The sequence below is a fragment of the Panthera uncia genome, chromosome E3, assembly GCF_023721935.1.
Source record: "Panthera uncia isolate 11264 chromosome E3, Puncia_PCG_1.0, whole genome shotgun sequence".
Lineage (NCBI taxonomy): Eukaryota > Metazoa > Chordata > Mammalia > Carnivora > Felidae > Panthera > Panthera uncia.
In genome coordinates, this window is record NC_064815.1 from 33,150,072 (window position 1) to 33,175,123 (window position 25,052).

General features: G+C 65.6%; 1 protein-coding gene across 1 annotated transcript; it reads left to right on the forward strand.

The window, feature by feature from the left end:
• Positions 1 to 19,990, forward strand: MICALL2 (MICAL like 2). The gene is made up of 17 exons (XM_049639001.1): positions 1 to 350; positions 6,879 to 6,927; positions 9,046 to 9,187; positions 10,063 to 10,250; positions 11,040 to 11,155; positions 11,515 to 12,291; positions 13,880 to 14,136; positions 15,169 to 15,262; positions 15,973 to 16,133; positions 16,499 to 16,672; positions 17,151 to 17,215; positions 17,295 to 17,415; positions 17,498 to 17,588; positions 17,712 to 17,785; positions 18,499 to 18,613; positions 19,342 to 19,388; positions 19,744 to 19,990. Exons 1-17 carry the CDS (start codon positions 208 to 210, stop codon positions 19,836 to 19,838), a joined length of 2,709 nt encoding a protein of 902 aa, XP_049494958.1. The 5' UTR covers positions 1 to 207; the 3' UTR covers positions 19,839 to 19,990.
• Positions 19,991 to 25,052: the final 5,062 nt, after the last annotated feature.

Genomic DNA, 25,052 nt, shown 5'->3' on the forward strand with positions numbered 1-25,052 from the left:
TCGGGCTGCACTCCCGCCGGTCGCGCGGCCGCGGCTCCTCTTCGTCTCCAGGCTCGGGGCCCGGGGCCGGGGCCGGGCTCGGGCGGCGGGTCGGAGCCGGGGGTCGGCGGCGAGGTCGGCGGTCCGGCCGGTCGGCGCGGGCGTCGGTCCGCGGCTCCGGGAGGCGCGGTTGGAGCCCCGGGCCGCCGGGGCGCGCGCGCTGCCCGCATGGCCGCCATCAAGGCGCTGCAGCAGTGGTGCCGGCAGCAGTGCGAGGGCTACCGCGACGTGAGCATCACCAACATGACCACGTCGTTCCGCGACGGCCTGGCCTTCTGCGCCATCCTGCACCGCCACCGGCCCGACCTCCTGTGAGTGCACCTCGGGCGGGGAAGCTGAGCCCCAGGCTGCTGGCGCCGGGGAGCGCGGGTGGGGGAGGGCGCGCGGAGCGGGGTCCTGCGGGCATGACCCGCCCGGTGGCCTCAGTTCGCCCGTCCACCAAGCGGAGCTGGGCCGGAGCCAGCCCTGCCGGCCGCCCCCGCTGACTTAGTCAGTCCGTGAGTCAGGCCGGCGTCCGGACTCCGGCCACAGCCACTCCTCCCCGCGCGTCTCCCTGGGAAAGGGCCGGCGGGGCTACCCTTCTGCGCCGCCTGAGAGCCCTGCCGCCCCAGGGACCACTCACCGCATCAGGGAGTGGGTTACTCGGAGCTTCAAGGGCGCTATGCCCTTGACCCTGCCCCAGCAGGTCCAGGCACCTTTGCGAATGCAGCCCAGGGGCGCCGTGGGGGAGGGGCCGACGCAGAGCTGGAAGCCCCAGACTTCCCCGGGTCTTGCCGGCAGGCCTGCCGGGGCACCCCAGGGTGACAGGGTATGAGATGGGGGCTGAGCTCCCATCCCCCGGAACCAAGGCACGTGGGCAGGGGAGAGGACTAGGGCGACTCCCCAGGGAGGGTCTTGGAGTGGTGGCTGGCACTTGTTGCTGCTGGACCTTGTCCCCACCTGGGACCCACTCCACCAGTTATTCACTCAGCAAACGCTCCGGCTGGGCTGCTGGGACCTGGCTTGCTGAGACACAGCTGTCCTCAGAAAGCCACCTGCCTCCTGGAAACAAATGTTTAAAAGCATTCTGAGAAGTCGTGGCTGGTTCCAGGGGTGGCTCGGGGTGCGCGTTTGCCAGGGAGGTCTCAGGGTTGCGAGGGGCCAGAGGCAGCTCCTCAGTGAGGCCTCTCTCTGTACAGATAGGGAAACTGAGGCCCAGAGACGAGACACCCTTGTTCAGGTCTCAGAGCACATCTGCAGAGCCAAGGCTGGCACTTGGGGCTCCTCCCCCTCACCCAGCTATAACCTGTAGTCCCAGGCACTCTACCGGGAAGCTAGTCTTGAGAAAGAGGCCTGCACGTATTTCCTCCTCCTGCCCAAGGTTGTGAAAGACATTTGTGGAGCTTCATGGGGAGTCGCCCCATGTGGTACTTGGGCAGCAGTGTGTGCCCCCTGCCCAGGGATGTGCCTGGAGGCAGAAGACGTTGGGCAGTGAACACCCTACGCTGAGCTTTGATGGGGAGGTGGGCTGGGGATGGGACCAGGAGAGGAGGTGGACAGGCCGAGCCCCCCCCCCCCCCCCCCCCGGGTGCGGGCAGGTCCCTGGTGAGGCTGGCTGGGGACTGAGCCCAGGCAGCCTGGAGGTCCGCACAAGTCTGCAATTGTAGGGAAGTAAGGTACGGCCGTCTGCTGGCCGGGAGCCTTGGGACCACATCACAGGTATAACTGGAGAGTTGGGGCTTTTCGGAGCCCCTGGAGCTTCTGTCTGCTTCTAGCAGTGCTGGTTCGGAGGCCCGTGTGTGTATGTGTATGTGTGTGTGTGTGTGTGTGTGTGTGTGTGTGCGCACGCGCGCGCGGGGCACTTGAGCCTGTCCCAGCATGCACTGCCTGAGCATGAGCACAGGCTCGTGCACGTGGGTGTGTACCACGCTGGCACAGGCAGGCGTCATATAACTGTTCATTTAACCGTTAATGAGTTTCTGCTCTGTACCCTGCACTGCATACTGAATACGGTGGACTTGGCCCCTGCCTCAGGGAGTGGCATTGAGGGCGTCTGGTAATCTCAGTTACTGCTGCCTTGGTCAATGTCCATCTGTCCCCACTGGGCTTTTAGTTCCAGGAGGGTGGGACGTCTTTTTTGTTCCCTGCTTATCCTCAGCGCCTGGAACTGTATCTGGCACGACAGGTGTGTGGTGGGTAGGAGCACAGAGTTGGTACAGACAGAGCTATTACGGTTGAGGGCTTGCACTTGGGACTCTGCAGATACAGTAAGAGTTTGGCAGGTGTCCTGGCAAGGTGGGGGTCCTGCAGGTCCCTGTGTGCAGGAGGGAGGGGAGGAGGCCGGGGGTGCAGGCAGGGGGGTAGCAGTAAAGAAGAGGTGCCGGGTGCCGCCCTCCCAGGGTCGCCTCCAGGGCCGGACTGGGGGCGACCCCCCACCCCCATGCTCCCCATCCTTCGGAGACCCTCCGGCGGCAGCTGACTTTGCCGCCAGGAAGTCCTTCCCTGCGCCTCATGTCCAGCCTTCCTGCTGCACAGAAGCTGCTTCCTCCCTGCGGCCTCCTCGGGAGCAGCTGTGAAGGAGCCGGGCGCCCAGCCAGACAGGTGGCGATTGTGCTATGCTGACGCTAAGTCCGCTTCTGCTTCTGCCTCCGCCCATGAGATCGTGCGGCCCTGCTCCGGGAGGCACGTGTGACCTGTGGTGGCCCCGCGGGGACACCAGGAGGCGAGCATGGGTTGGGGGGTGGGCCCACCCAGCGAGGCCCCACTGGGAGTTAGCCGGGCAGCACCAGCCCGGGCCCCTGGGGTCTCTCATATCGGCCTCAAGGGAGCCCGCTGCTCTGCCCTCGGGTCTGTTTCCCTGGCTATGCCGACCTCTGCCCAGCAGGCAGGTGAGCGCAGGAGCTGCCCGGGACAAACAGCCCCCTTCCCACCTCGGGGCAGAAAACCTGTAAGGGCTGGGCTCCTGCCCCTTCTGGGCTGACCAGAGGGGGCTGAGGGCTTCAGGGGACAGGCAGGAGGCAGGGGTGGCAGCTCCCGCCAGGGAGGAGGGGCAGGAGCCCTTCCGGGCAGCAGGCACAGGGCTTCCGTGGGCTCCTCCTCCTGGGCCGTCTATAGGGGGAGCGGACAGACCAGGCCAGTGTGTCAACAAGGCCGGTGGGGGCGGGGGGGGGGGGGTTTCCTGCTGCACAGTCGCTGGGCCTCCCAGACCCTCAGGCCCATGGGGAGGGGCACCTGGTCTTTCTCCAGGTCCCTCCAGCCTGGGAGGCCGATGTTAGGTTTCAGGGCTGGAGCACAGCAGGGGCTGGGGGCTCTGCCCCTGGCCATGGCAGGGCTCCCTGAGAACCACATGCAGCCCGGAGTCAGGAGAGGCCCCCCACGCAGATGCTCGGAGACACCACTGTTTCTCTTCCTGGCCCGGAGTGGAGGGTGGGCTGGGCCCAGGCGGCCGGGCTGGCCTCTCCTCCCACGCCGGCCTCTTGGCCAGCAGAAAGCCTCCTGGGGACAGAGGCCTTCTGTTCCCCAGCCTGAGGGCCTGCTTCCCGGGCCCCCGCCACCGCCTTCCGGCCAGACTCTCCAGAATGGACACAGCAGGGGCTGCGGGCACCCTGTGACGCCCCACTCAGGCCACCGCAGAAGCCCCAGGGCTGACTCTCTCTGATGGGCCCTGCCCTGGGCCAAGGTTGGGGGTCAGGGTTTGCTCCAGCCTGGCAGTGAGGCTGAGGTGTCTCACTTGCCCACTAGGTGCAAGGAGGGCGGGGCCTGGGCCCTGCACCCACCCCAGACTTTCTCCCTGGGGCCTTGGTACCTCGTCACGTCCCATGTCTCCCCGGGCTGTGCACTCTACCGCAAGGTCTGTGTGCCCAGCGTCTCCCTCCCCACTGCCGTGTGGCTTCTGTCTTGTCTCTGTCCCTCTCCATCTCTGTGGAGACAGACGCATCTCTGAGATGTGTCTCCCCTCTTCCTGTCCGCTCCCCTTCCCACTGGGATTAATTCCAGATGTGCTGAGGGTGCCTGGAAAAGGCACCTTCCCAGCCCAGCGCCTACCCCCCACGTGGTTGCGTTTTGTTCCAGGAAATAAACAGCGTGAGGTCAGCTCTCCAGGAATTTGGAAGGGGGTACACATTCCCAAGGGCCCCAAAAGCCCGGGGGCCGGAGGCTGGCTGTCTCAGCAGTGTGAGGTCAACAGTGTTGGTCAGACGTGGCCAGGGGAGGGCCCGTGCCTCAGCTCTCTGGGCCACGCCAGGCCAGGCCAGGGCTGGACGCATGCTGGCACCTGGCACACGGCCGACAGGTCAGCGTTTACACGACGCCCACACAGACCCAATGGGTGCGTTCACTGGCTCACATTGAAAGAATAGACGCCTCAAAAGTCCCCTCGTTTGGCAAGCATTGGAAGAACTCATTCATCAGAGAGCATTTATAGTGCACCAGCTGTATGCAGGTACCTTGGAGTTTTACCAGAAAGAACCTGAATTCAAATTACAGGAGTTTGACTCAAACATGATCTAACTTGGGGAGTGCCCTGGGCCGCAGCCGCCTCGCCAAGGGCCAGCGAGGGCGAAGCTCGTGCATGCTGGTCCAACAAGGCCTTGCACACAGATTGGCCGCCTTCCGGAGGGTTGGCCAAAGGTGGGCTGTCTGTCTGTCAGGCCTGCCCTAGGAGGCTGAGTCAGGTGCCCGAGGGCAGCCTCCTCCTGAGGCTCTAGGCCTCTCCCCCTTGGCTATGGACGGCCATTGTCTCCCCTTTGTGCGTGTCTGTGTCCTGATTTCCCTTTTTATAAGGACGCCAGCCATTTTGGATAGGGCCCACCCTCCTGACCTCATTTTAACTGGATTCTGTCTATAAAGAAGACCCTGCTTCCAAAGAAGGTCACATTTTGAGGTTCTGGGGATGAAGACTCCAACAGATCATTTTGGGTGGGGGGCACGGTTCAGCCCTTCTCAACAAGAGTCCTCCCCGCACCCCCCCCCCCATGGCGGAAAGCTGGTCACACCGGGCTTCCTGAGAGGGATGGGCGTGGTCTCTACTTGGCTCTCTCTGAAGGGGTTTGCAAGGCAGCTCAGTCCAGAGATTTCTGCCAGCGCGCCGGCCCCAGAGCTCCAGGCCAGGCAGCCTCAGGGACAAAGGCGATGCCGGCTGAACCCCATGCTGCGGGGGATGTGAGCTCATGGGGCCGCCAGCCAGAGGCAGAGAAGTGTCCACTCAGGGACCTGCAGGGTGCCTGTAGGGAGGGACCCCGGTGGGGTGTGTCAGGCAGGGAAAGTGTGTTCCAGCCTCCCAGAACAGCGTGAGCCAAGCTTGGGAGGCTGGGAGGGCAGGACCCTCCGTAGAGAGCTTGGTTCAGGAGGGGTGTGAAAGCCATGAGACTGGCCAGGGTGGTCCAGCCCCACTGTGGAGGCCTTGAGGGCCCAGGGAAGCGGCTGGGACAGGGTCCTGAGGGTGGTGGCCCTTGAACTTGAGTGGGAAGGCAATTCTTTCTGCAGCTTCAGACCCGCACCCCCTTGACCTGCTCAGCGGGGGCTGGCACCACTATTGTGGGCACCGGGACCTACCTGGAGTGCTGAGATGCTCACTCAGGGTCCGGGGGAACAGAGGGCCCCCACGACATCTGCCGGATGCAGCCACTGCAGCCCCCTCCCCAAGGCAGATGCAGGGGGCAGGGGACCTCCTTCTCCTGCATGTTTGGAGACAAAACAGAGCTTGTGACCCTGCCCTCCTGCCACAGGGGCATCTTGCTGAGACACGGCCGTTTGGGTCAGTGACCCGGGGCAGGTCTGGAAAAGAGATTGAACTTTCAAAGGGATGGGGTGGGGGAGGGTGGGAAGCCACTGAGATTGGAGGCCGGGGCCTGCCAAGAACCCCTTGGGGCGATGCATGGAGACGGGCCACTCCACGCGCCATGGACACTGGTGGGACAGACCCAGGGTGAAGTGCTCATGTGGCCTCGATGATGAAGCAGGAGGCTGCCATGCCCACCCCCTCTGGCCATGTCTATCTGGAGATAGAGCTGCCCGCCATCTTGTCCTTGCACAAAAGCACCCTCTGTGCTCACGGGGTGGTCTTAGCATCTGGAACACGTTACCTGGGAGGTGGTCCAAACGGAAACAGTGAGGTTTCCCCAAAGCCAGCCAGGGTGATGGACGTGGGGCTGGAGGCCGGCAGGGGGGGTCCTCCTAGGAGGGAGGTGGGCCAACGGCAGCCCCGTCCCGTTCCTGCCACGTGGCCCGGGGCCCTGGCCCTGCTCTGTTGGGACCTGCTACAGCCGGGCCCCCCCAGCCTGTGGTCAGAAGCTGCTGTCCCCCTCTCAGATGGGCACCGCGGCCTGAGAGAGGAGAGGGCTCCCCCAGGGTCCGACGGTGCAGCCTGGCTGAGTTGGGATGCAGATTTCAGCCCGAGCCCTTCCCCACACCACAGGGCTTCCCGAACAATCCAGTGCACACTGAAGGGGCAGAACTGCCATTGAGGACCCCACAGACGGCAGAGAGGACAGACAGATGGGTATTTGAACGGCCCTCCCGGAAACGTCAGCTTGCATCCGGCTGAGCTCCTGCTGGGCCTGGCTGTGTTTTCTGCTCTGAGCGACCCTGCAGGGGTGCAGTGGACTGAGATGTGCCCGTGTGGGTGTGGGCACCGAGTCCTGGGCCAGCCTGGCCCTGGTGCAGGGCTTGCCTGAGTGTCTGAATGTTGGCTTTGCTCTTGGCCTCTCCAGGAAGTCCCACTATCCAGGCTGGGCCAGCGAGCCCATTCGTGGCTGCTGTGTGGCCTCACTCCTTCCCAGCTGCCGCTCCTGGCCTCGGTTTCCCTATTTCAGCAGGATCACCTCTGAACTGCTTTGGACACCTATATTTTTGTCTTCCAGAAACTTTGATGCTCTCAGGAAGGAAAACATTTATGAGAACAACAAACTGGTGAGTGCCCCCTGTTCCTGACTCAAAGCTGGCTTGGTGGGCCTGCCCTGTGCCGGCACCCAGGTCCCGTGGATCACCCTCGGGCACCTCCGGGGGCAGCTGTGGTAGTTGCTGCCAGGGCAGATGAGCACATGAAGACCGGAGGCGCGCTGCCGAGTTCCGCAGCCGGTCCTGAGCCGGGTGACCCCAACCTCAGAAATAGCCTCCAGTCTGATGCCCAGGCCCTCCCGGCCCCCTTTTTCCTGCCGGGGAAGGAAGGGGTTGCGAGTAGCTGAGCGGGGTCCAGATGTGGCTCTGGGAGGATGGGGCCCTTGGCTTGGCCCTTCCCCACCCTGTGGGGACCAACCGCCCTGAGCTGGACTGTCAGACTGGCCGCCAGGGTCTCAAGCATACTGCCTGTCGCCGCTCTCTGCTGGCTGGCCAGGCCCTGCCCTGTCCTCGCCTCAGTTTCTTTGCTGCAGAATTAGCCCCATTATCTCGATGGGCTGACGCCCAGAGGGGCAGGCAGACGCACGCCCTGCGGCCGCGGGTCCAGAGCTGGCTTTCCAGCGGGGGTGACGGTCGGAGCCCTGCAGGTCAAAGCTGCGTGTCCCATGCAGTCCCTGCTCGCTGGTGGACGATTTCAATTTAAGTTTAACTGAATTAAGAAGAAATAAGATGACAACTTTAATTTCTCGGCAGCACTGTCCACACTTCAAACATTCCCATTGGACAGCTTGAAAGAGAGCTGGTCCATCGTGACAGAAAGTTGTGCTGGGGCACTAGCGCGCGTGTGCGGGAGTGAACACGTGGGGACAACGGAGTGGAGGTGTATGCCGCCGTGGTCTTCATGAGTGGGGCAGGGCAGGCCTCTGCAGTGACAGTGGGCCCTGTGGACTCTTGGAGGAGGGGCGGGCCTGGTGGGGGTACTGCCAGGGGCCAGGGCTCTAGGCAGGAGGGCACTTGGCTAGGAGGAGTAAAGGGCGGGGGAGGGGGCGGCCAGAATGGGGGCGTGACCGGAACAGAGTGGGGGTGTGGCTGGAATGGAGGGGGCGTGTCCATAACAGTGTGGGGCGTGGCCAGAGCAGAGGGGTGTGGCCATAACGGAGTGGGGGCGTGACCAGAACAGAGTGGGGGTGTGGCCGGAACATAGTCGGTGCTTGGCCAGAGCAGAGCAGGGTGCGGCCAGTAGGCCAGTAGAGTGGGGCCTGGCTGGAACAGAGTGGGGGTGTGGCTGGAACGGAGGGGCGTGGCCAGAACAGTGTGGGGCGTGGCCAGAGCAGAGGGGTGTGGCCAGAACAGAGTGGGGGCGTGACCGGAACATAGTGGGGTGTTTGGCTGGAACGGAGTGAGGGCGTGCCCAGGACGGTGAGGGCGTGACCGGAGCAGGAGGAGGGGGTGCGGCCGGAACAGGGTGGGGGCGTGGCCACAGCAGAGGGGGGTGTGGTGGGAAGAGTGGGGGTGTGGCTGGAAGACTGAGGGCGTGGCCCGAACCGAGAGGGGGTGTGGCCGGAGCAGGGCAAGGGAAGCACTTGGCTTCCTCCCTGGGGGCTGCTGTGCTGGCTGCGCTCGGGGTCTGCAGGGTCTATGTTGACAGTGGGGTGGGTGGTGAGAAGACGCTGGTGGCAGCAGGAGGAGTCAGATTTGGGGTGTATTTTGAAGGGGAGTCAAAGGAGATTGGAGGTCTTTGACCTGAGTGTGGAGGGACATCACCGCTGGGCGGGCTTAGGTCTGGGAGGGCTCAGGAGCCCCGTTTCGGACATCTAAAGACCCAGGTGTCACCCTCAGACTTTGCAAGGGCGTCACAGCAGTTTAGGGGAAGGGTCCAGATGGGGACTTGAGGGTTGTCAGGTGAGGGATGGGCGTCTACAGGCAGGAGATGCCAGGCTGGCCAAGGCTGAGACCCACTCCCCAGCAACTTCAGTCCTGTGTGGTCGCACTATGATCCCCATTGTACAGACCGGTAAACTGAGGCTCAGGGAGGTCATGTCTGAGCAGACCTTGAACTTCGAACCCAGAGCTTTCTGGGCCTGACGGGGTTTCTGGTCTCCTTCCGGGAGGAGCTTGGTGGCCTGGCTGAGAGGGAGGGGGGGATGTCTCCCAGCCCACCCGTGCTGACTACTCCCACTCCCACCCAAGGCCTTCCGTGTGGCCGAGGAGCAGTTGGGCATCCCGGCCCTGCTGGACGCTGAGGACATGGTGGCCCTGAAGGTGCCCGACCGGCTGAGCATCCTGACCTATGTGTCACAGTACTACAACTACTTCCATGGACGCTCCCCTAGTGAGTCGGGGCTGGAGGCCTCCTCTGCCAGCTCAGCACCGGCCCCCAGCACTGCCCGGCGGGGGGGCGGGAAGCGGGAAGCCAGTCTGTTCTGGCACCCCTCTGGTGCCGCACATGTGGGGCCCCCCATGATCCCCATGCTTCCCCTCAGGGGAGCACGGCCCCCCATCGTGCTGCTGCAAGGGTTGAGCAAGGGTCCAGGTGTCCCCGGCCCCACACCCACTTGTCCACTGAACGCATGAACCCAGATCCTGCCTGTCCTTCCCCTCTGGGCCTCGGTTTGCCCATCTGCACCCCTGAAGCCTATGCCCACAAATCTTGCCTCAGGCGGCTTGGCGGACCCCAGGGTGGGCTCCCGGGCCTGACTCCAGAGGCCCTCACCGCGCCCCCCCCAACCCCCCACATTTGGCCTTACAGACACCAAGCTAACCCTGGCCGGGTGGGTCCTCCGGGCAGGGTCATGGCCGGGCCCAAGGGAATTGATTCCAGCTGCTTTATGCACCCTGAAGCTCAGCCACTGCCCTCCCCCCACATTCCTCATCCAGCCTTAGAAATCCCCAGAACAACTCTGGGCACAGGACCAGCCCCGCCTTGATATTTCCACTTTGTGCAGAAACAGAAAAGTCCCATTTCTCCCGACCCAGATCAGGGCTCTCAGAGCCAGAGGGAGGGGCCCGGGTGAGGCCAGGACCCTGCTGGGAATGTGCACTTGTGGTTGCTGGGGCTGCCCCTCCCAGGCCCCCAGAACAGCAGGAGCTGCCCCTCCCGACACCCCCGGCTCCGGGCCCCGTGTTGGGCACTGGCATCTGCAGGGCACCCAGAGCCGGGGTGGGCCCAGATGACTTCAGAGCCTGACCCTCTGTGTCTTGTGCCAGTTGGGGGCATGGCCGGTATTAAGCGGCCCCCGTCGGGCTCCGACGAGGAACCGTCTGGGAAGAAGGCCCTGCCCCAGCTGGCCAGACCCTCACCCACCCCAGCCCAGGGCCGGCCACCGTCTCCAGCCAGCACAAAGCCCGCCACCCAGTGGAAGGATGGGAGCTCAGAGGGCCCCCTGCGGAAGACTGTAAGCACCCCGGCCCTGCCTTCCTTCTGGCTCTTGGGACTGAGTGTGGCCTCTCCACCCTGGGCACCTGGGATGGGGGACCCTTGGGTCCCTGGCACGGCCTTAGCTGCTGTTTATCAGGAACCCACCGGGATTGACTCCACGAGCTCCTTCAATCCTGTGTGGTCGGGATATGATCCCCGTTGTACAGATAGGTCAACTGAGGCCCAGGAAGGTCTAGGTCTGCTCTGAGCAGGGCTGGAAACTTGAACCCAGAACTTTCTGGTTCCTAAGCCGTTTCTGGCCTCCCAGGTGGGTCAGGAAAGAGCCCTGGGTGTGTCCTTCCTGCCTGTCCAGCGCTTTAAGGTGCCCCCACTTTCAGAGGTGGGGACGGAGGACGAGTGACATGCTGTGGTTGGGCGCCCCCTGCTGTCCAAGGGACTGGAGCAGCCGGCGGCCGCAGCCTTAAGATTGCTGGGGGGGGGCGGGCGGAGCAGCAGGAGGGCCCGAATCTGTCTCCTGTTCCCCCAGACCCTCGAGGTCAGGCCCCAAAGCCCCTCTCCTTGGGCCGGGCTGCAGACCTTGCACTTGGGAGTCCAGCCGGCCTGGGCATGGGCCATCCTGGCTGCGCCTGGCAGGCAGCTACCCTCGGGGCCTCAGACCTCTGGTCCAAGCAGCGGGATCTTCTTGCCGCGGATGAGGCAGCTGTCGGGAGGGAGGGCTGGGGCACGCGACCTACGCTGGCCTGGGCCGGGGGCTCAGACATGTCAGCTGCCCCCCCCCCCCCCCCCCCCCCCCCCCCCCCCCAAGGGCCAGGCCTCGGCGGGCAGCTCCATCAGCAGCACCTGTGGCGTCTGTGGCAAACACGTGCACCTCGTGCAACGACACATGGCTGACGGGAGGCTCTACCACCGGAACTGCTTCAGGTAGGGCCTGTGCACGTGCACGTGCACGTGTGTACACGCGCACATTTGTGAGCACGCGTGTGTGCCGGGCCGCGTGTGCGCGTGTACATTTGTGCACGTTTGCACGCGTGTGTGCGACTGCACCTGTGCGTGAACGTACATACGTGCACGTTTGTGAGCCCCTGTGTGCCGACAGGCACAGATGCCTCCTGGCTTTCTGAGCCCCCAGCAGGATCCTCGCGGAGTCTGTGACTCAGAACGGTCGCTGTGCGTGAGGAGGGGTGTCCGCTGGATGAGCGTGCGCTCCCGGCACAGTGTGTGACGGAGAAGTGCACGCCGGCCCGGAGCCTGCTCACGGGTCCTCCTCTGCCCTGCACCAGGTGTAAGCAGTGCTCCAACACGCTGCCCTTGGGGGCCTACAGGGCCACCGCCGAGCCCGGCGTCTTCGTGTGTCCCAGCCACCACCCCGAAGCCACCTCTGCAAGCCCCACGTTGCAGCGCGTGGCCCCCCGACAGCCCAGGGCTGTCGCCTCGGACTCCAAGCCGCCCAGAGCCCCATGGAAGGCCCAAGAAGCAAATGGGCACAGAGACACGGGGACAAAGGCCAGGCCGGCGGCCTGCGAGCCTGTGGTGGGCAACTCAACTCCCAAAGGTGTCGCCCCCGCTACGACTGAGCCTCGGGCCACCGCCTCCTCCCACGTCCACGCAGGGAGCCCAGCCGGGTCCTCGGCGGGCCCGCCGGGTGGCAAAGCCAACGTGCCCGTGGCCAACAGTTCCCCGAGAGGGTGGTCGTCGCCGGGACAGGACAGGGCAGCAGTCGGCCCCCACCCTGCCGCGACCCCAAGTGCCCCAGACTCTCGCCCAGCCACGCCGCAAGGCCGGGTGACCCCCCAAGGGGCAGCCCCCCAGACCAAGCTCAGGTTGGGCCCAGTGTCTCCGGTCCCGGCAGACACCCCGGACTGGACCCCATCGGCCTCCAGGACACAGCAGGCCCGGGAGAGTTTCTTCCAGATGCCCGCAGCTGCCCCCAGCCCAGCTGGCAGGGCCCCAGCTCCCGCGGATGTGCCTTCTGGGGACGGCGGCAGGGAACAGGCACTGAGCTTCCTGCAGAAGACCCTGCCGGGGCTCAGGGACACCGGCGCTCAGGAGCCTGGCAGGTGGGTGGGGGCAGGGGCGGGGGCAGCCAAGGAGGGTTCCAGGCCTGGCCTGGCTGTAGGACTGACTGTGGGGCTGTGTTCCCCAGCCTCAGTTTCCTCAGCTGGGAAATGGGGAAAATGAGATGGGACCCAAAGTGCCTGGTGGTCGGCAGGAGGGGGGGCGTGCCGGACACACTCTTGGGGGCCGCCACCTGGCACATCCTGAGCCCCACCTGAGGACCCCCGATGGGGAGCCAGAGGCCGTGAGTGCTCGTGAGTGGTCCCGGTGTCGAGTCTGGCCTCGGCGGAGCTCAGCACCCCCGCCCGTGTCGCACACCGGACACAGCAGCCTCTGACGGGTCAGACGGTCCCTGCGGTAGTTTCCCGAGGCTGCTGGGACACACACCACACGCTGGGGGCTAAAGCAACACAAAACCGTTCTCTCCCAGTTCCTGAGGCCCGAAGGCTGAACTCCAGGTGGGCGTTCCCCACGAGGGCCAGCGGGGGGGGGGGGGGGGGGGGGGGGGGGTCCTGCCGCCTCTTCCAGCTCCCGGTGGCCCCGGTTCCCGGCCTGTGGGCACACGCTCCCTCCTGGCCTCCAGGGTCACCTGGCCTTCTTCCCTCTGTGTCCATCTTCTACTTCTCTGTCTCTTATGAGGACACCCCCACTCTAATCCAGGATGACCTCATCTAAACTTGATTCCATCTGCAAAGGTTCTATTTCCAAATGAGGCCACACTCTGGCCTTCCGAGTAGACCTGAATTTGGGGGGGCGCCACTCACCACACGACGGTGGCCTAGTGAGTGAGGGGATCACGTGCCAGGCTGGCTGCTACCGCTGTGCCCGCCGCCTTGTGCTGACCCTTGTTTTGGGGGGAGCATTCTGGCCCCTCTGGATCAGCTGGGGGTGCCCAGGGAGGGTGAGCCTGCCCCCCTGCTGCAGGCCGGGGGATGTCCGAGCACCTGGGGGCCAAGGCTGCTTGGCCGTGTGAGGGCTCTGCGTGGGGGACCCCCTCCTCCTGGCTGCCCTGGGCCCAGAGAGCAGCAGGGAGAGAAAGTGGCTTCAGAGGGAGAACAGGGCACAGAGCAGCGGCCCTGGCTGGAGGAGGCGCCCAGCTTGCCGCCCTGGGCCCTGCTCGGTGCCCGCAGCCCTGCTCCCTGCACGCAGGTGTGCCCCAGGGGATGCAGGGCCGCCCAGTGACAGGCAGCCCTGTGGAGGCCTCGAGCGTGTTGCTGAGGGTGGGGCTAGGCAGGCCCGGCTGGTCCACGGCTCTGGGCAGGGCGCCCACAGTGAGCCCCAGGTGCCTCTAGGCAGGTAGATGGAAGGGGGGGCCTGGGGGGGCTATCCCACGCCCCACGAGGGGTGTGTTTTGGGGTATTTTAATCTCAGCCGATGCCGAAATTAAACAGGAAGGTAAAATCAGGTGCCGCTATACAGCTGTGTCAGAAGTGGGTGCCCTTGGCCTGTCCCTCGGAGGGGCTATCTCCCTCAGGAGGGTGGGCATTAGGAACCAGCTGCCAGGGGAGGCTGAGGGGCTTCTGCCTGGGAGGCATGGTTGGAAGGGCTCCTGGATCCACCTGTGCCTGATGCCTCCTCTCTCACCTGTAGGCCCTCCCCAGTCACCTCCCCTGCTCTGAAATCCTATACCAGAACGGAAGGGCCACGAGCAAGTCCAGCGGCCAAGCTGTCACCGCTGGCATCTCCCCAAGCCCTTAATCCCCCTGCGAGGACTGAGCCACCAGCCCCCCTAAGCAGAGGCACCACCTCGCAGGCTTCCCCGCCACCCCAGAGCTCGCCTGTATCCTCGGGGGCTGGCAAGGCGGGTGCTGGCTCCAGGCTGAAGCCGGAGGTCCCACTGGCAAAGGGTAAGAGCTCCCCCGATGCGGGCTGGGGTGGGGGAGCCCGGGTCTGCCACTGCGCTCCCCGGAGATCTGCCGGCTTCTGGCCTGGCGCCCAGGCTCCCGCTCCGTGTCCCCGTCGCTCACGCCGCTCCACAGCGGCCGCCGGCCCTCGCTCTCTCCCGGGTCCGCCTCACTCCAGGTTAGCGGTGGCAGACGCCCCTCGGCGTGGCGCGGCCAGACGGCCACCGCTCACCCGCCCCGCCGTCCCAGCCCGACAGCGCCGTGTCCCCAGTGACGGTGTGGGCGGGCAGGCAGCTACCGTGCTCCTGCTCTGCCCCGGCCACGGGGTCACCGCCTCCCACGAGGCTCTACATCCACGGTTCCCGAGTATGTCTTTCCTTCCTGCCCTGTTCCGACGATGGTGCCCTGTGCTCTGCGGGTCCCGAGGCCCCCTGGACACGGGGCCCCGCCTGGAGCCCGGAGCCCCCTTGGACCGCATCTCGTTTCATGGCCTCACCTTCCTGGGCTGCTCCTCACGCTTTTTTGCGGAAATACAGAGGTGGCTCTCTTCCGGGCGCCTGGACGTCTCTTAGTGCTGAGCAGTGAGCCGGGCTCAGAGAGCACCCCGCGCAGAGGGTTTTGCCGAGCTCGCTCCTTTGGCTGAGCCCCCATCATGAAAGCCACTCCGTTCTGAGCCAAGGGGGCCTGCCGACGGGCTATCACGGCTTAGCCACATGCCCGGCAGACGCACAGCTCACTCGGCATCCGCGGGCCTCACCTGGCCACACCCTCACCCATTTGGAAGCAGGGGAAGTTGAGGCTCAGAGAGGGGAGCGATTCCCCTGAGCACACACAGCACAGGTGGTCAGGCTTGAAGTCCTGAGCCCGATTCCCAGCCGGACTCCTTCCCGTGGGCCGAGCTGCTCTGTGTCCACCTGAGAGGGGACGGCTGCAGGCAGGTGGAGGCGGGGAGATCCAGCCTTTCCCAGCAGACCCCCCCTTCCCCGGAACCCCCCCCCCCCCCCGCCCATGACCTGTGTCCCTGCCCTCACCTAGGCCCCAGTGCCAGCCCCCAGGAAGGCCAGGAGGACGGGCCGGCAGGATGGAGGGCCCGCCTGAAGCCTGTGGAGAAGAAAAACCCTGCTGAGAGGTGAGGGGTGGGTGGGGCCTGAGCGGTGGCCTGTCGCCCAGGGCTAGCACCGGGCCTGGCACACGTCAGCAGACGCCTGCAGGTAAATAATGGCACATGGACCGACTGAGGCACCCGTGGGAGGGGTCTGTGCACAGCTGCCCGGACCTCTCTCCCGTAGCAGACGCCAGTTTGCAGCAGCCCGAGCGAGGTGGGGGCCGTCACACCGGCCTGCATTCCCTTCATGTAGCTGGAAGGTTGGGAGGGTGGGCAGGGGGATGACAGCCATGGGCTGGTGGGTGCCCACCAGGCCTGAGCCCGGAGCGGGGAAGGGGCTCGGTTAGGACGGGGAAGGGAGAGGCTGCCGCAGCCTTCCTTGAGCGAGGCCACGGGTACCCCGGCCAGACAGTCACACGCGCCCACCCCGGGGGCCGGACGCGCCGGTCCAGGGTCACCGTACAGAGTGGTCGCCCCCCCCCGCGTAGTACGATGCCCAAGGGCAGGCAGCACACTTGGGGACCTGCCCCAGGGCGGGTGTCTGGGTTCCGGGGCGCATCAGCTGAGCACGTGCTTCCACCCACAGAGCTGGGTGCGTGTGTGAACACGCACCTGTGTTCTGGGGGTTCACAGCCGGTCGGGTGCGTGTGCTTGGAGCTCCTTCCTGGCCTCCAGCGTGGGGGTGTGGGGGACGGCCCGTGCCCCCCTTGGCTGACCCCCTGCCCTCTGTCTAGGCGTCCGGAGTCGAAGGAGCCACGGGTCCTGGGAGAGCCTAGGGCGGGCGAGGCACCCGGGAAGGTCCCTGGGAGCTCTGCGGGGCACGTCCACACCCCCCCGGCCCCTCTTGGGCCTGAGAGGACACGGGGCGCAGCGAGCCCTGGGCCCGGCCTCTCAGGTAATACTGGGCGGGGACCCGGCCCCGGGGTGCCCGAGGAGCTGGTGTGGGGGTGGCGGCCTATGCGTGCCTTTACACTTGCACACGTGTAAGCGTGGCTGTTCCCGCACACTCAGCTGCCCCTGGATCCACATCCAGCCCCCACACTTCTTCCTGTGTGACCTTGAGCGGGTCTCCAGTCCCCTGGGCTCATCTGCCCCTGTGCTGTCGAGGGTACAGACCTCCCTCCCTGTGTGGACGTGGGCACGGGGCTGTGAGGACTGACCCCATGTTGGCCTGTGGGGCCCCGGGTTGGGGAAGCGGCAGGGGGGAGGGCGACGAACCTGCTGGCTCGACACGTGACCCTGTCCCCTGCCCTCGGGCAGCCGCATCCCCCTCCCTGTCCCCGGCCCCGACCCCAACCCACCGCAGGAAGCTGGCTGTCCCTGCCAGCCTGGACGTTTCTGGAGACTGGCTTTGTCCTGAGCCCCGGGAGCAGGAAGCCGCAGCCGGGAGCTGGAAGAAGGAGAAAGAGAAGCCCCCTGCTCAGGACGCACCAGGTCAGCCCCGAGACACCGGCCCCCATGCTATCTGGGATGCAGAGGAAGGGGCTCATCTGAGGAGGGAGCGTCTGGTGGGGTTTGCAGGGTGACGAGCCCACGGGGCCCAGGACGGAGGGAAGGCAGCAGCCTGGGGCACGCCTGCAGCTCTGAGCAATGCAGGCGGGAGGGGCGGCCGGGAGCCTACGGGACCTGGGACCCAGCCCCCAGCACTTCCCTGCCATCGCCCACCGGACAGAGGCCCCGGCTCCTCCCGGCACCCGACTGGCCTGGCGATGATGGGGCTTTCGCTCTCGGCAGCTCGCCGGATGGGGTGTCCGGCTGCTGACCCCGGGGGCGGGTGGGGACCGAGGTCGGGCGCGGTGCACTTCTCACGGCCTGCTGGGTGGGGCGGGGGCATCCCGGGCAGGCGGGATCTGGGTCGCGTTGGGCCTGGCGCCCCCAGGTCCAGGAAGGAGACTCGTCTTGCCCTCTCCAGGGAGGCCCGTGAGCTCGGCCGGCGCCCCCACCCTACCTGGCAAGGCAGTGACCGGCGCCAGCAAGGTGAGTGGGCCAGGGTGCAGGTGGGTAAGGTGCACGGCCCGGCCTCTCCGACCGCCCCTCAGCACCCCTCTGTCCCCAGCTGCACCCTGACTACGTGCCCGAGGAGATCCAGAGACAGATGCAGAACATTGCCAGGCAGCTGGACGCCCTGGAACTCAAGGGCGTGGAGCTGGAGAAGCGTCTGCGTGCGGCCGAGGGGGGTGAGCCACGTGCACGCCGCCCCGGGCCGGGCCAGCCCCCTCCCGCGTGCCCGGCCTGACCCGTCCCTGCCCCCCTCCCCAGATGCCTCGGAGGACGCGCTCATGGTCGACTGGTTCCAGCTCATTCACGATAAGCAGCTGCTGCTGAGGCAGGAGTCGGAGCTGATGTACAAGTGAGGGGTCCTTGCCCGAAGGGCCCTCCCCGACGTGGCCGCCGCCTCCGGGTGCAGGCTGGGCTCAGGCCGCGGGGCGGCCGGCCAGGCGGGGCGGGCCTCACGCCTGTGTCCCCTCGGCAGGGCCAAGGACCAGCGCCTGGCAGAGCAGCAGCTGGACCTGGAGGGGGAGCTCCGTCGGCTGATGGCCAAGCCCGGTGCGTCCCGCCCACCACCGGGAGCCCGGCCCGCCAGGGGTGGCGCTCAGTCCTGGCCGCGGGCACGGACGTGGCATTCCCAGGCCCCTCCAGCGGGCTGCCTGGGTGGCCACCCCTTGGGGAGGCTCATGGGTTGTGGTTATGGCACACATTCTGGAGCCCGGGGTCGAGCCTGTGCTCCCCCACGCCTGGCTGTGTGTCCTTGGCCGGGGCACTCGACCCCTCCGTGCTTGCAAAGTGGGGACACTAGCCTCCACCTCCCTCAGCCGCAGCGACTAAGTGAGCTAATATGTAGGCGCACACAGCCCAGACTAGCGTGGCCTGTCGGTTTTGTGGATGGCGTGGCCGAGGGCCCGGGGCAGGGACTCGGGTCCCGGCGGTCCCGACTCTGCCTTTCCTTGCCGTGGGATGGGGCAAGCAGCGCCAGGTCTCTGATCTGGTCGTTCTTCCACTCATCCCTCCACTCGTCCACCCATCCATCCACTCATCTGTCCATCCATCCATCCATCCGTCGTCGACTCACTGGTCCGTCCATCCATCCGTCCATCCAGCACTGCCAGGAGTTCACTGCAGAAGGGCAGGCTCTGTCCAGTTGCTCCCAAGACCCTCCCCCCACCTCCAGTGGAGGAGCCTGACCCTGAGGAGTGGGGACAGTGTGTCCCTGAGCAGGTTGGGACAGCAGGGCTGCCGCTGAAGGCAGGCTGTCCCTGCAGAGAGTCTGAAGTCCTCCCAAGACCGGCAGCGGGAGCAGGATCTGCTAAGCCAGTACGTGAATACGGTGGATGACCGCAGCAGCATTGTGGACGTCCTGGAGGAGGACCGGCTCAGGTGAGGGCGGGGTCTTGGGGCCCAGGTGATGGGCGCTAGAACCCTGGCTCCTCCGTGCCAGGTCTGGACTAGCCACCTCATGCTCGGAACCTCCCCCCCGCCCCATTGGCAGGAAGGTCCAAGACCCCGCCGTGTGCGTCCCTCAGGCGGGGGCGCTGAGCCCAAAGGCAGACCCAGCCTAGGCAGCCCGACTCAGAGGTTCTCCCCGACAAAGCCCCTCGAGCCCCGTGTTCCCTGACCCTCGGGGGTCAGCGCCTGCTGACGGAGTTTCGCAAGGACGGAAACGTTCTATGCCGCGACTGGCTCACCGTGGCAGCCACAGGTGGCTACTGGGCACTTGCAGTGTGACCCGTGCAACAGAGGAGAGAAATTTACACTTTTTTTTTACTAAATACACACAGCCACCTGTGTCTCCTGGTGCTGCGCTGGGCCGCCAGCTTCGTGACCATCCCGACGGGGCGTTTCTGTCCCCATGTGTAAATGAGGGGCCTGCCGAGGCCACGCAGAGTCAGGGGGCCGAGGTTCTTAAGACGCGTCCCTCTATGAGCTTGCCCCCAGGTCCTCCTAGGGCCCTTCTGTCCCCATGGCACGGACGAGGGTCTGGACCCCGAGAGGGTCGGCCGAGGGGGCGGGGAGAGCAGCTGATGCAGGTGTCAGGTGGGCTCAAGACTCAGGCGTGAGTCCGACAGAGGCCCGCCGCCCTCACTGCCACACCGCCCCCGTTTCAGAGAGCAAGAGGAGGACGAGGTGCTTCAGAACATGATCCAGAATCTGGGTAACTGTGGGAGCGGTAGGAGCCGGGCCTCCCGTGGGGTGGGTGCCAGGCCCCATCTGGCAGATGCGGCCTGAGGACAGAAAGGCTCACCCCAAGGGAGCAAGCTTCCCATCGCTCGGAGGAGCCCCAACCGGCAGCTCCTGATCCTGTGGTCGGGGCGAGGGGCGTGGCCGGTGCCGGGGGGGGGGGGGGGGGGGGGGGGGGCAAAATGGGGGGGGGGGGGGGGGTCCCCAGGGGGGGGGGGGGGGGGGCCGGCTTCCTACCGGCTCCGGGGGCCCGGGGAGGGCTCTGGTGGGTGGGAGGGAAGGGCGTTCTCAGCAGGGGCAGTGTCCTCAGTGTCCGTCCCCCCCCCCAGACCTCCACAGAAGCAGCGGGGACCAGAGGAAGAACCCCAAGTTCCGCTTGTCCAGGATCTGGTCCCTGAAGGGCAGAAGCAAAATCCCTGAGTGAGCTGCCTGGTGGGGACGCAGGACCCTCGCCCTTGACCCGGACAGGGCCGGCACCGTGGGGGTGGGGACCTGGGCCACCCTGTCTGTGGGGTCTGAGCGGTCTCAATAAAGAAACTGACCACGTGGCCTGGCTCCCTCTCCTGTGCGCCACGGGCTCCCGGGCGGCCTGGAGGTCGTGGCCGGCATCCAGTTCTGTGCCAGCGTGGACGTGTCTGTGGCCTTGAGCAGGCGCTGACCCTCCCTGGGCTGGCCTGGACCCTCAGAGATGGGCATTTAAGCTGCTTCCTGGCCCGGCTCCAGGGACAGTTGCCGGGCACAGAGCGAGTCTGTGCCAGCTTCACTCAGGTGCGGGCCCCACGCACGATCTCCAAAGCTCGAGATCTGTGACCTTGGCCTTTAGGGCGGAGGTGAGCTATGCCCTGGGCTGGAAGCATCATTGCCCCAGGCCCTGGTGTCCAGCAGGGAGTGGGGCTCACCGCCTTTCCCGACCTCTGGCGGAGAGAGGGTGTGGCCAAGGCAGAGAAGGCCGAAGGGGCGTGGGTTCCCGGCAGCTCACCCAGAGCCCCTGCCCAGCACTGCCCGCACTCAGGGGACCCAGGCCTCAGTGTCCCCTTTTGTGTGGGGAGCTGGCGTGTGTCTGTGCTGTCCCCAGCCACGGTGGGAGCCCGCTGCGGTGGTCCTCGTGGACCCTCAGCAGTGCCACAGCACCAACACTCCCCAGCCTGGTGGCAGACGGGGACGAGACCCCATGCGTCCCAGGCAGGACAGAGCGGGGAGACCCTGCTGAGTAGGCCGGGGCCCCACGGGGCTCCCACTGCATCCTGTTGCCTTTACGGGGTGCTGGAGGGTCTCAGCCGGGGACTCTTGGGACCTGAGGTCAGGCTGTGACATGGGACAGGGAGGGTGGCTGCCTGGTACAGACACGATGCAGAGACGCTCAGTTCTGTGGCGTGGACCAGAGCCCCGCCCCCTCTGAGCCTCTGACGACCTACAGCTGGGCTGCACGCGGGCTGTGAGGACCGACCCGGCCATGGGGGTGCTTCTGGACACCTGGGCCGGCAGCAGTGTGGCCTCTTCACCACCAGGGGGAGGCAGAGGGCCAGCCAGCGGGGACGGGGCAGCGGAGACCCGGGGAAGCTGTGTTTTACAGACAAGGAAACAGGCTCAGAGAGGCCATGCGACCCCCCTGAAGCTACACAGCGTTAGGTGGGGCCTGGGCCTGGAGCCTGGGACCCTCCCCCGAGGCTCAGGGAGCCCCTGGCGGGCTGGGGCGCGTGTGGAGTCTTTGAGACGGGGGTGGGCAAGGATTCCAAGGACGGCATGCCGTCCCCAGCCAGGACAGCCCGGGGAGGGGGGGCGGGGGAGACAGCTGGGGACACGCGCCTCAGGCGTCCCCGCAGGGTGAGGGTGTGCCCCTCCCCACGGCTGCTCCCTGGGGTGCCGGCCGGGCACAGGCTGGTGCTCGGCAACAGAGCCCTGCTGGTGGTCGGGCCTCGTGCTCCCTGCCGGGGCCGGTGCCTGCAGACCCCGTGGACACTGTGACGGCAGGACACGCATGCACGTGACCTTGGGGACACAGGGCTACCAGGTCCTGCAGTGTCCATTCAGCCAGCGGGCAGAGCAGGAGGGGAGCCCCTGGGACGGCCACCCCTGGGTGGAGGTGGGGCCTGGCTTCACCAGGCCCCGCCCCAACTTGGGGGACCCGCCCAGACCCCACCCCCTGCCTAGAAGTTTCCGGAAGGCACAGCTAATGAGCCAGACGCAAGCCCACGTCTGCTGTGTGGTTCCAAGGCTGCGCTGTCTGCATACAGGAGGCGCTCAATACGTGTCTGGGCCTTTCTCTCCCCACATGGGGCCCAGAAAGACCAGTGTTCCCATCAGTAGACCTGGGGAGGGGGATGTCTTCGTGGGGGGGCTCTTAAAGGCGGGCCGTTCCCGGGCTCCTGACATTCAGCGCACACACATCGTCAAAGCCTCTGAGGCCTTGTGGGTCCAAGGCTCGTGGCCCCAACTAACTGAAGGACGTTCAGGGCAGAAACCCATGGACTGAGGGAGGGCAGAGTACAAATCTGGGGGATCTCAGGGAGGGGAGTGGGCCGGTGTGGGGTGCGGGGCGGGGCTCCTGCATGCCCCGCCCACCCGGGAAGGCGGGGCTTGGGCTGGCCTCCCACTTCCCCTCCCCGGCTCGCTCTGTTCACAGGGCTCCAAGCAGACACAGCACAGGGCCTTTGCACTGGCTGGTGCCTCTGTCTGGAACCCCATCCCCCACAAGGCTGGCTCCTTATTTTTCAGGTGTCTGCTTAGCCGTGCCCTCCTCAGAGAGGTCTCCCGAGCCCCCTGGCTCTCTGCCGGCCACCCCAGCAGGTTTTCTCACTTGGAGGTCACCTTCTGGACTTAGGTATTGGTTTTGTGTTCTCTAAGACGGACATTCCCTGAGTCAGGGAGCTCGTCTGTCCCTGGCACTGCTGTGTTCCCAGCACCCAGAACATGGTAGGAGTGCAGCAAATGTTTGTTGAGTGAAACCCGTGTCCCAAGCGGGGACATTGGACCAGCCAGGAGCCTTTGCAGGCCTCGGTTTTCTCTCCTGCGCACATGGGTAGCAACGGTACCGGCCCAGGAGGGAGGCCCTGCCTGAGCCCGGGGCGCGGTCACAGACGCCCCACCCGGGCCTGGGGGAACCTGTGCTTCCCCGGGGCAGAGTGCCCACCAGGGGTCCCCAGGGAAATGGAGGGGTGCAGGAATGTGGGGGTGCAAGGTCTCTGGGGGGATTTTCTGGGGCGTCGCAGAGCTGAAGGCCTAGTCTCCCAGACCCAGAGAGGGAGCCAGGACCCGTCCCCGGCCTCGGCCCCCTCCCCACGTAGGGGTCTGCACAGCGCTCAGGGGACCGGAGGCCCAGGGATGCCAGAGAGGGGCTCACTGCGGCGACCCCGTCCCACACAGCCCCCTGCCAGGAGTGGAGGCTTCATATACAGCTCTAAATAACGGCGGAGGCTATGCCTCATCCCTGTAATCTCCACTGACTAGACCCAACCCTCCTCCCCCAGCCCCTGCCCTGGGTGGCACCCCTGGATGGGGGTCTCCGTCTGCGATGGGTGAGGCTGTCTTGGCCCTTCCCGTGGACGATATCTCAGCCCCTGTGACCCCCTCCCATTCTGGAGAAGGGGATCAAGGCCCAGAGAGGGGAAGGGCCTTCTCAGGTCACACGGCAGGGACAGAGGCTGGAGGGAGACGGGGCAGCAGGGCTGTCCTTGGGGGGGCAGGGCTAGCGGGCTGGGGTCATTGGGGCCACCTGGGGAGCAGACCTCCACAGAAATGGGGGAGCGTTAGGCGGCACTCCATCACTTTGACAAGAGGGGAAACCGAGTCGGGGTCACATGTCAGGCGCCCTTGGCCTTGATCTGGGAGGATGCAGGTGCAGCGCCCCTGTCCGGCGGGGCCTGGGCGGGAGCCGCTATCACCCCGCAAATGACATCTCTGTGTGGACTTCGTGTCCACCCCGTGTCTCTGGGGTCCCGGGAAGAAAGGGCAGCCCATGTGCTGCCTCCTGGGTCTGAGCCGGGTCCTCCCCACCCACTCACATCCCTCCTGGCCCCCCAACCCCAGGGCCAGCTGCCCCTCCGTGTGTCCGCAGAGAAGGTCCTGCTGACCCAGCAGCCGGCCTCGCTGGAGCCTCTGGGCCCAGAGGCAAGAACAGAGCCCATGGCTCCCTCCCTCCCCCTGTGCCTTGGTCCTGCCCTGGGAGGGCCTCCCGCATGTGCCTCGCTTCCTGCCTGGGACTGCGTACTGCCGGTCGGGGTGGGGGGCTCATCAAGCCCCCAAAACGGGTTTCAGGGCATCCTGGAGCCCGGGGTGCCCAGAACACTTTGTGGGCCATACTTGTAAACTTGGGTCATGTCCCCAGGGCCCAGCAGCTCGTAACCCACGGGCAGGGCTGCGGCCAGAGGACTGGGGTCTCAGCCCCTCCTCCCACCCACCGTGCCACAGACCTCGCACCCTGCCTCGTGGAGGCTGGGACCTCCCTCCCTCTGAGGCTGCTTTGGCTCCCATTCGCCCGCCAAGCCTCTAGAGCTCCGGCTGTTGGGGCCCTCCTGCCCCGGGCCACCCTCCCCTGCCCCCCCTGGGGCCCTGCCATTGTGCCGGTCCACCTGGGGGTCTCCTCCTAGCCCTCCCACCCCAAGGCCGGGGTTTCAGAGTGTGCACTCACGAGGTCTCCCAGGTGGGCCGGAAACGCTGATGAAGACGGATGGCGCGAATGTGGCCCATTACGTTGTTAATAAAGAATATCACACACACACCTTAATCTGCAGCCAGCCTGACACTTTACAAAGTACATTAGGATGTAATCCAATTGAAGCCGCAATATCGAGAACATCTTATCTTATCACAAATTGAAATTATATCATATTCCTCTTTCCTTAAATTAAAAAGCTAAAACCTTTCCGTTTGTTCTCACACGGTTGTGTAAAACTTAATCAGTGGTTTTAACAACATTATATTTCCATATGGGCCATTTCTATTCTCATTTCTTTATGAGGGAGAACTTTCTAGAAAGGGGTGATTGCATCAGTGGGTGGGGGCTGGTGCCTGGCGTGGTGGCTGGGGTCAGGGGTGAGGCTCCGGAGGGACAGGGCCGGCCTTTGCGTTTGTGTCACGGGAGACAGGGACGATGGGTTTGGGGTTCCGCGTGTCCTGGGGCTGTGGAACAGAGCGCCAGCTTGGGCGTTTCAGACAAGCGAGGCTGACCCTCTGCCAGCTCCAAGGCCAGAGGTCCGAACTCAAGGTGTCAGGGCCGCGCTCCCTCCCAGGGCTCCAGGGGAGGGTCCTTCCCGCCTCGTCCAGCTCCTGGTGGCCGCCGGCAATCCTGGGCGATCCTGGGCCAGTGGCCGCGTCACCCCAACCTCTGCCTCCGTGGCCACGTGGCCTCCTCCCTGCGTGCGTGTCCGTGTTCCCTCTTCTGTGAGGACACTAGTCCCTGGACTGCGGCCCTCCCTGCCCCAGCGTGACCTCGACTTAACCATCATGTCCGCAGAGTCCCTCCTTCCAAGTAAGGTCAGGTTCGCGGGTCCCAGGGTCAGGACTCAGAACGTTCCTGGGCTCCAGGGTCAGGACGTAGGAGGCTTGTGGGTTTTGGGATCAGGACTCAGAACGTTTGTGGGTCCCAGGGTCAGGACAAGGGAGGTTCATGGGTCCCAGGGCCAGGATGAGGGAGGTTCGC

Coding starts and splice junctions, on each gene's coding strand:
- MICALL2 (XM_049639001.1), top strand. CDS start 208: ATGGCCGCCATCAAGGCGCTGCAGCAGTGGTGCCGGCAGCAGTGCGAG. Junction 9,188..10,062: donor CTTCCATGGACGCTCCCCTA/GTGAGTCGGGGC, acceptor GTCTTGTGCCAG/TTGGGGGCATGGCCGGTATT. Junction 10,251..11,039: donor AGGGCCCCCTGCGGAAGACT/GTAAGCACCCCG, acceptor CCCCCCCCCAAG/GGCCAGGCCTCGGCGGGCAG.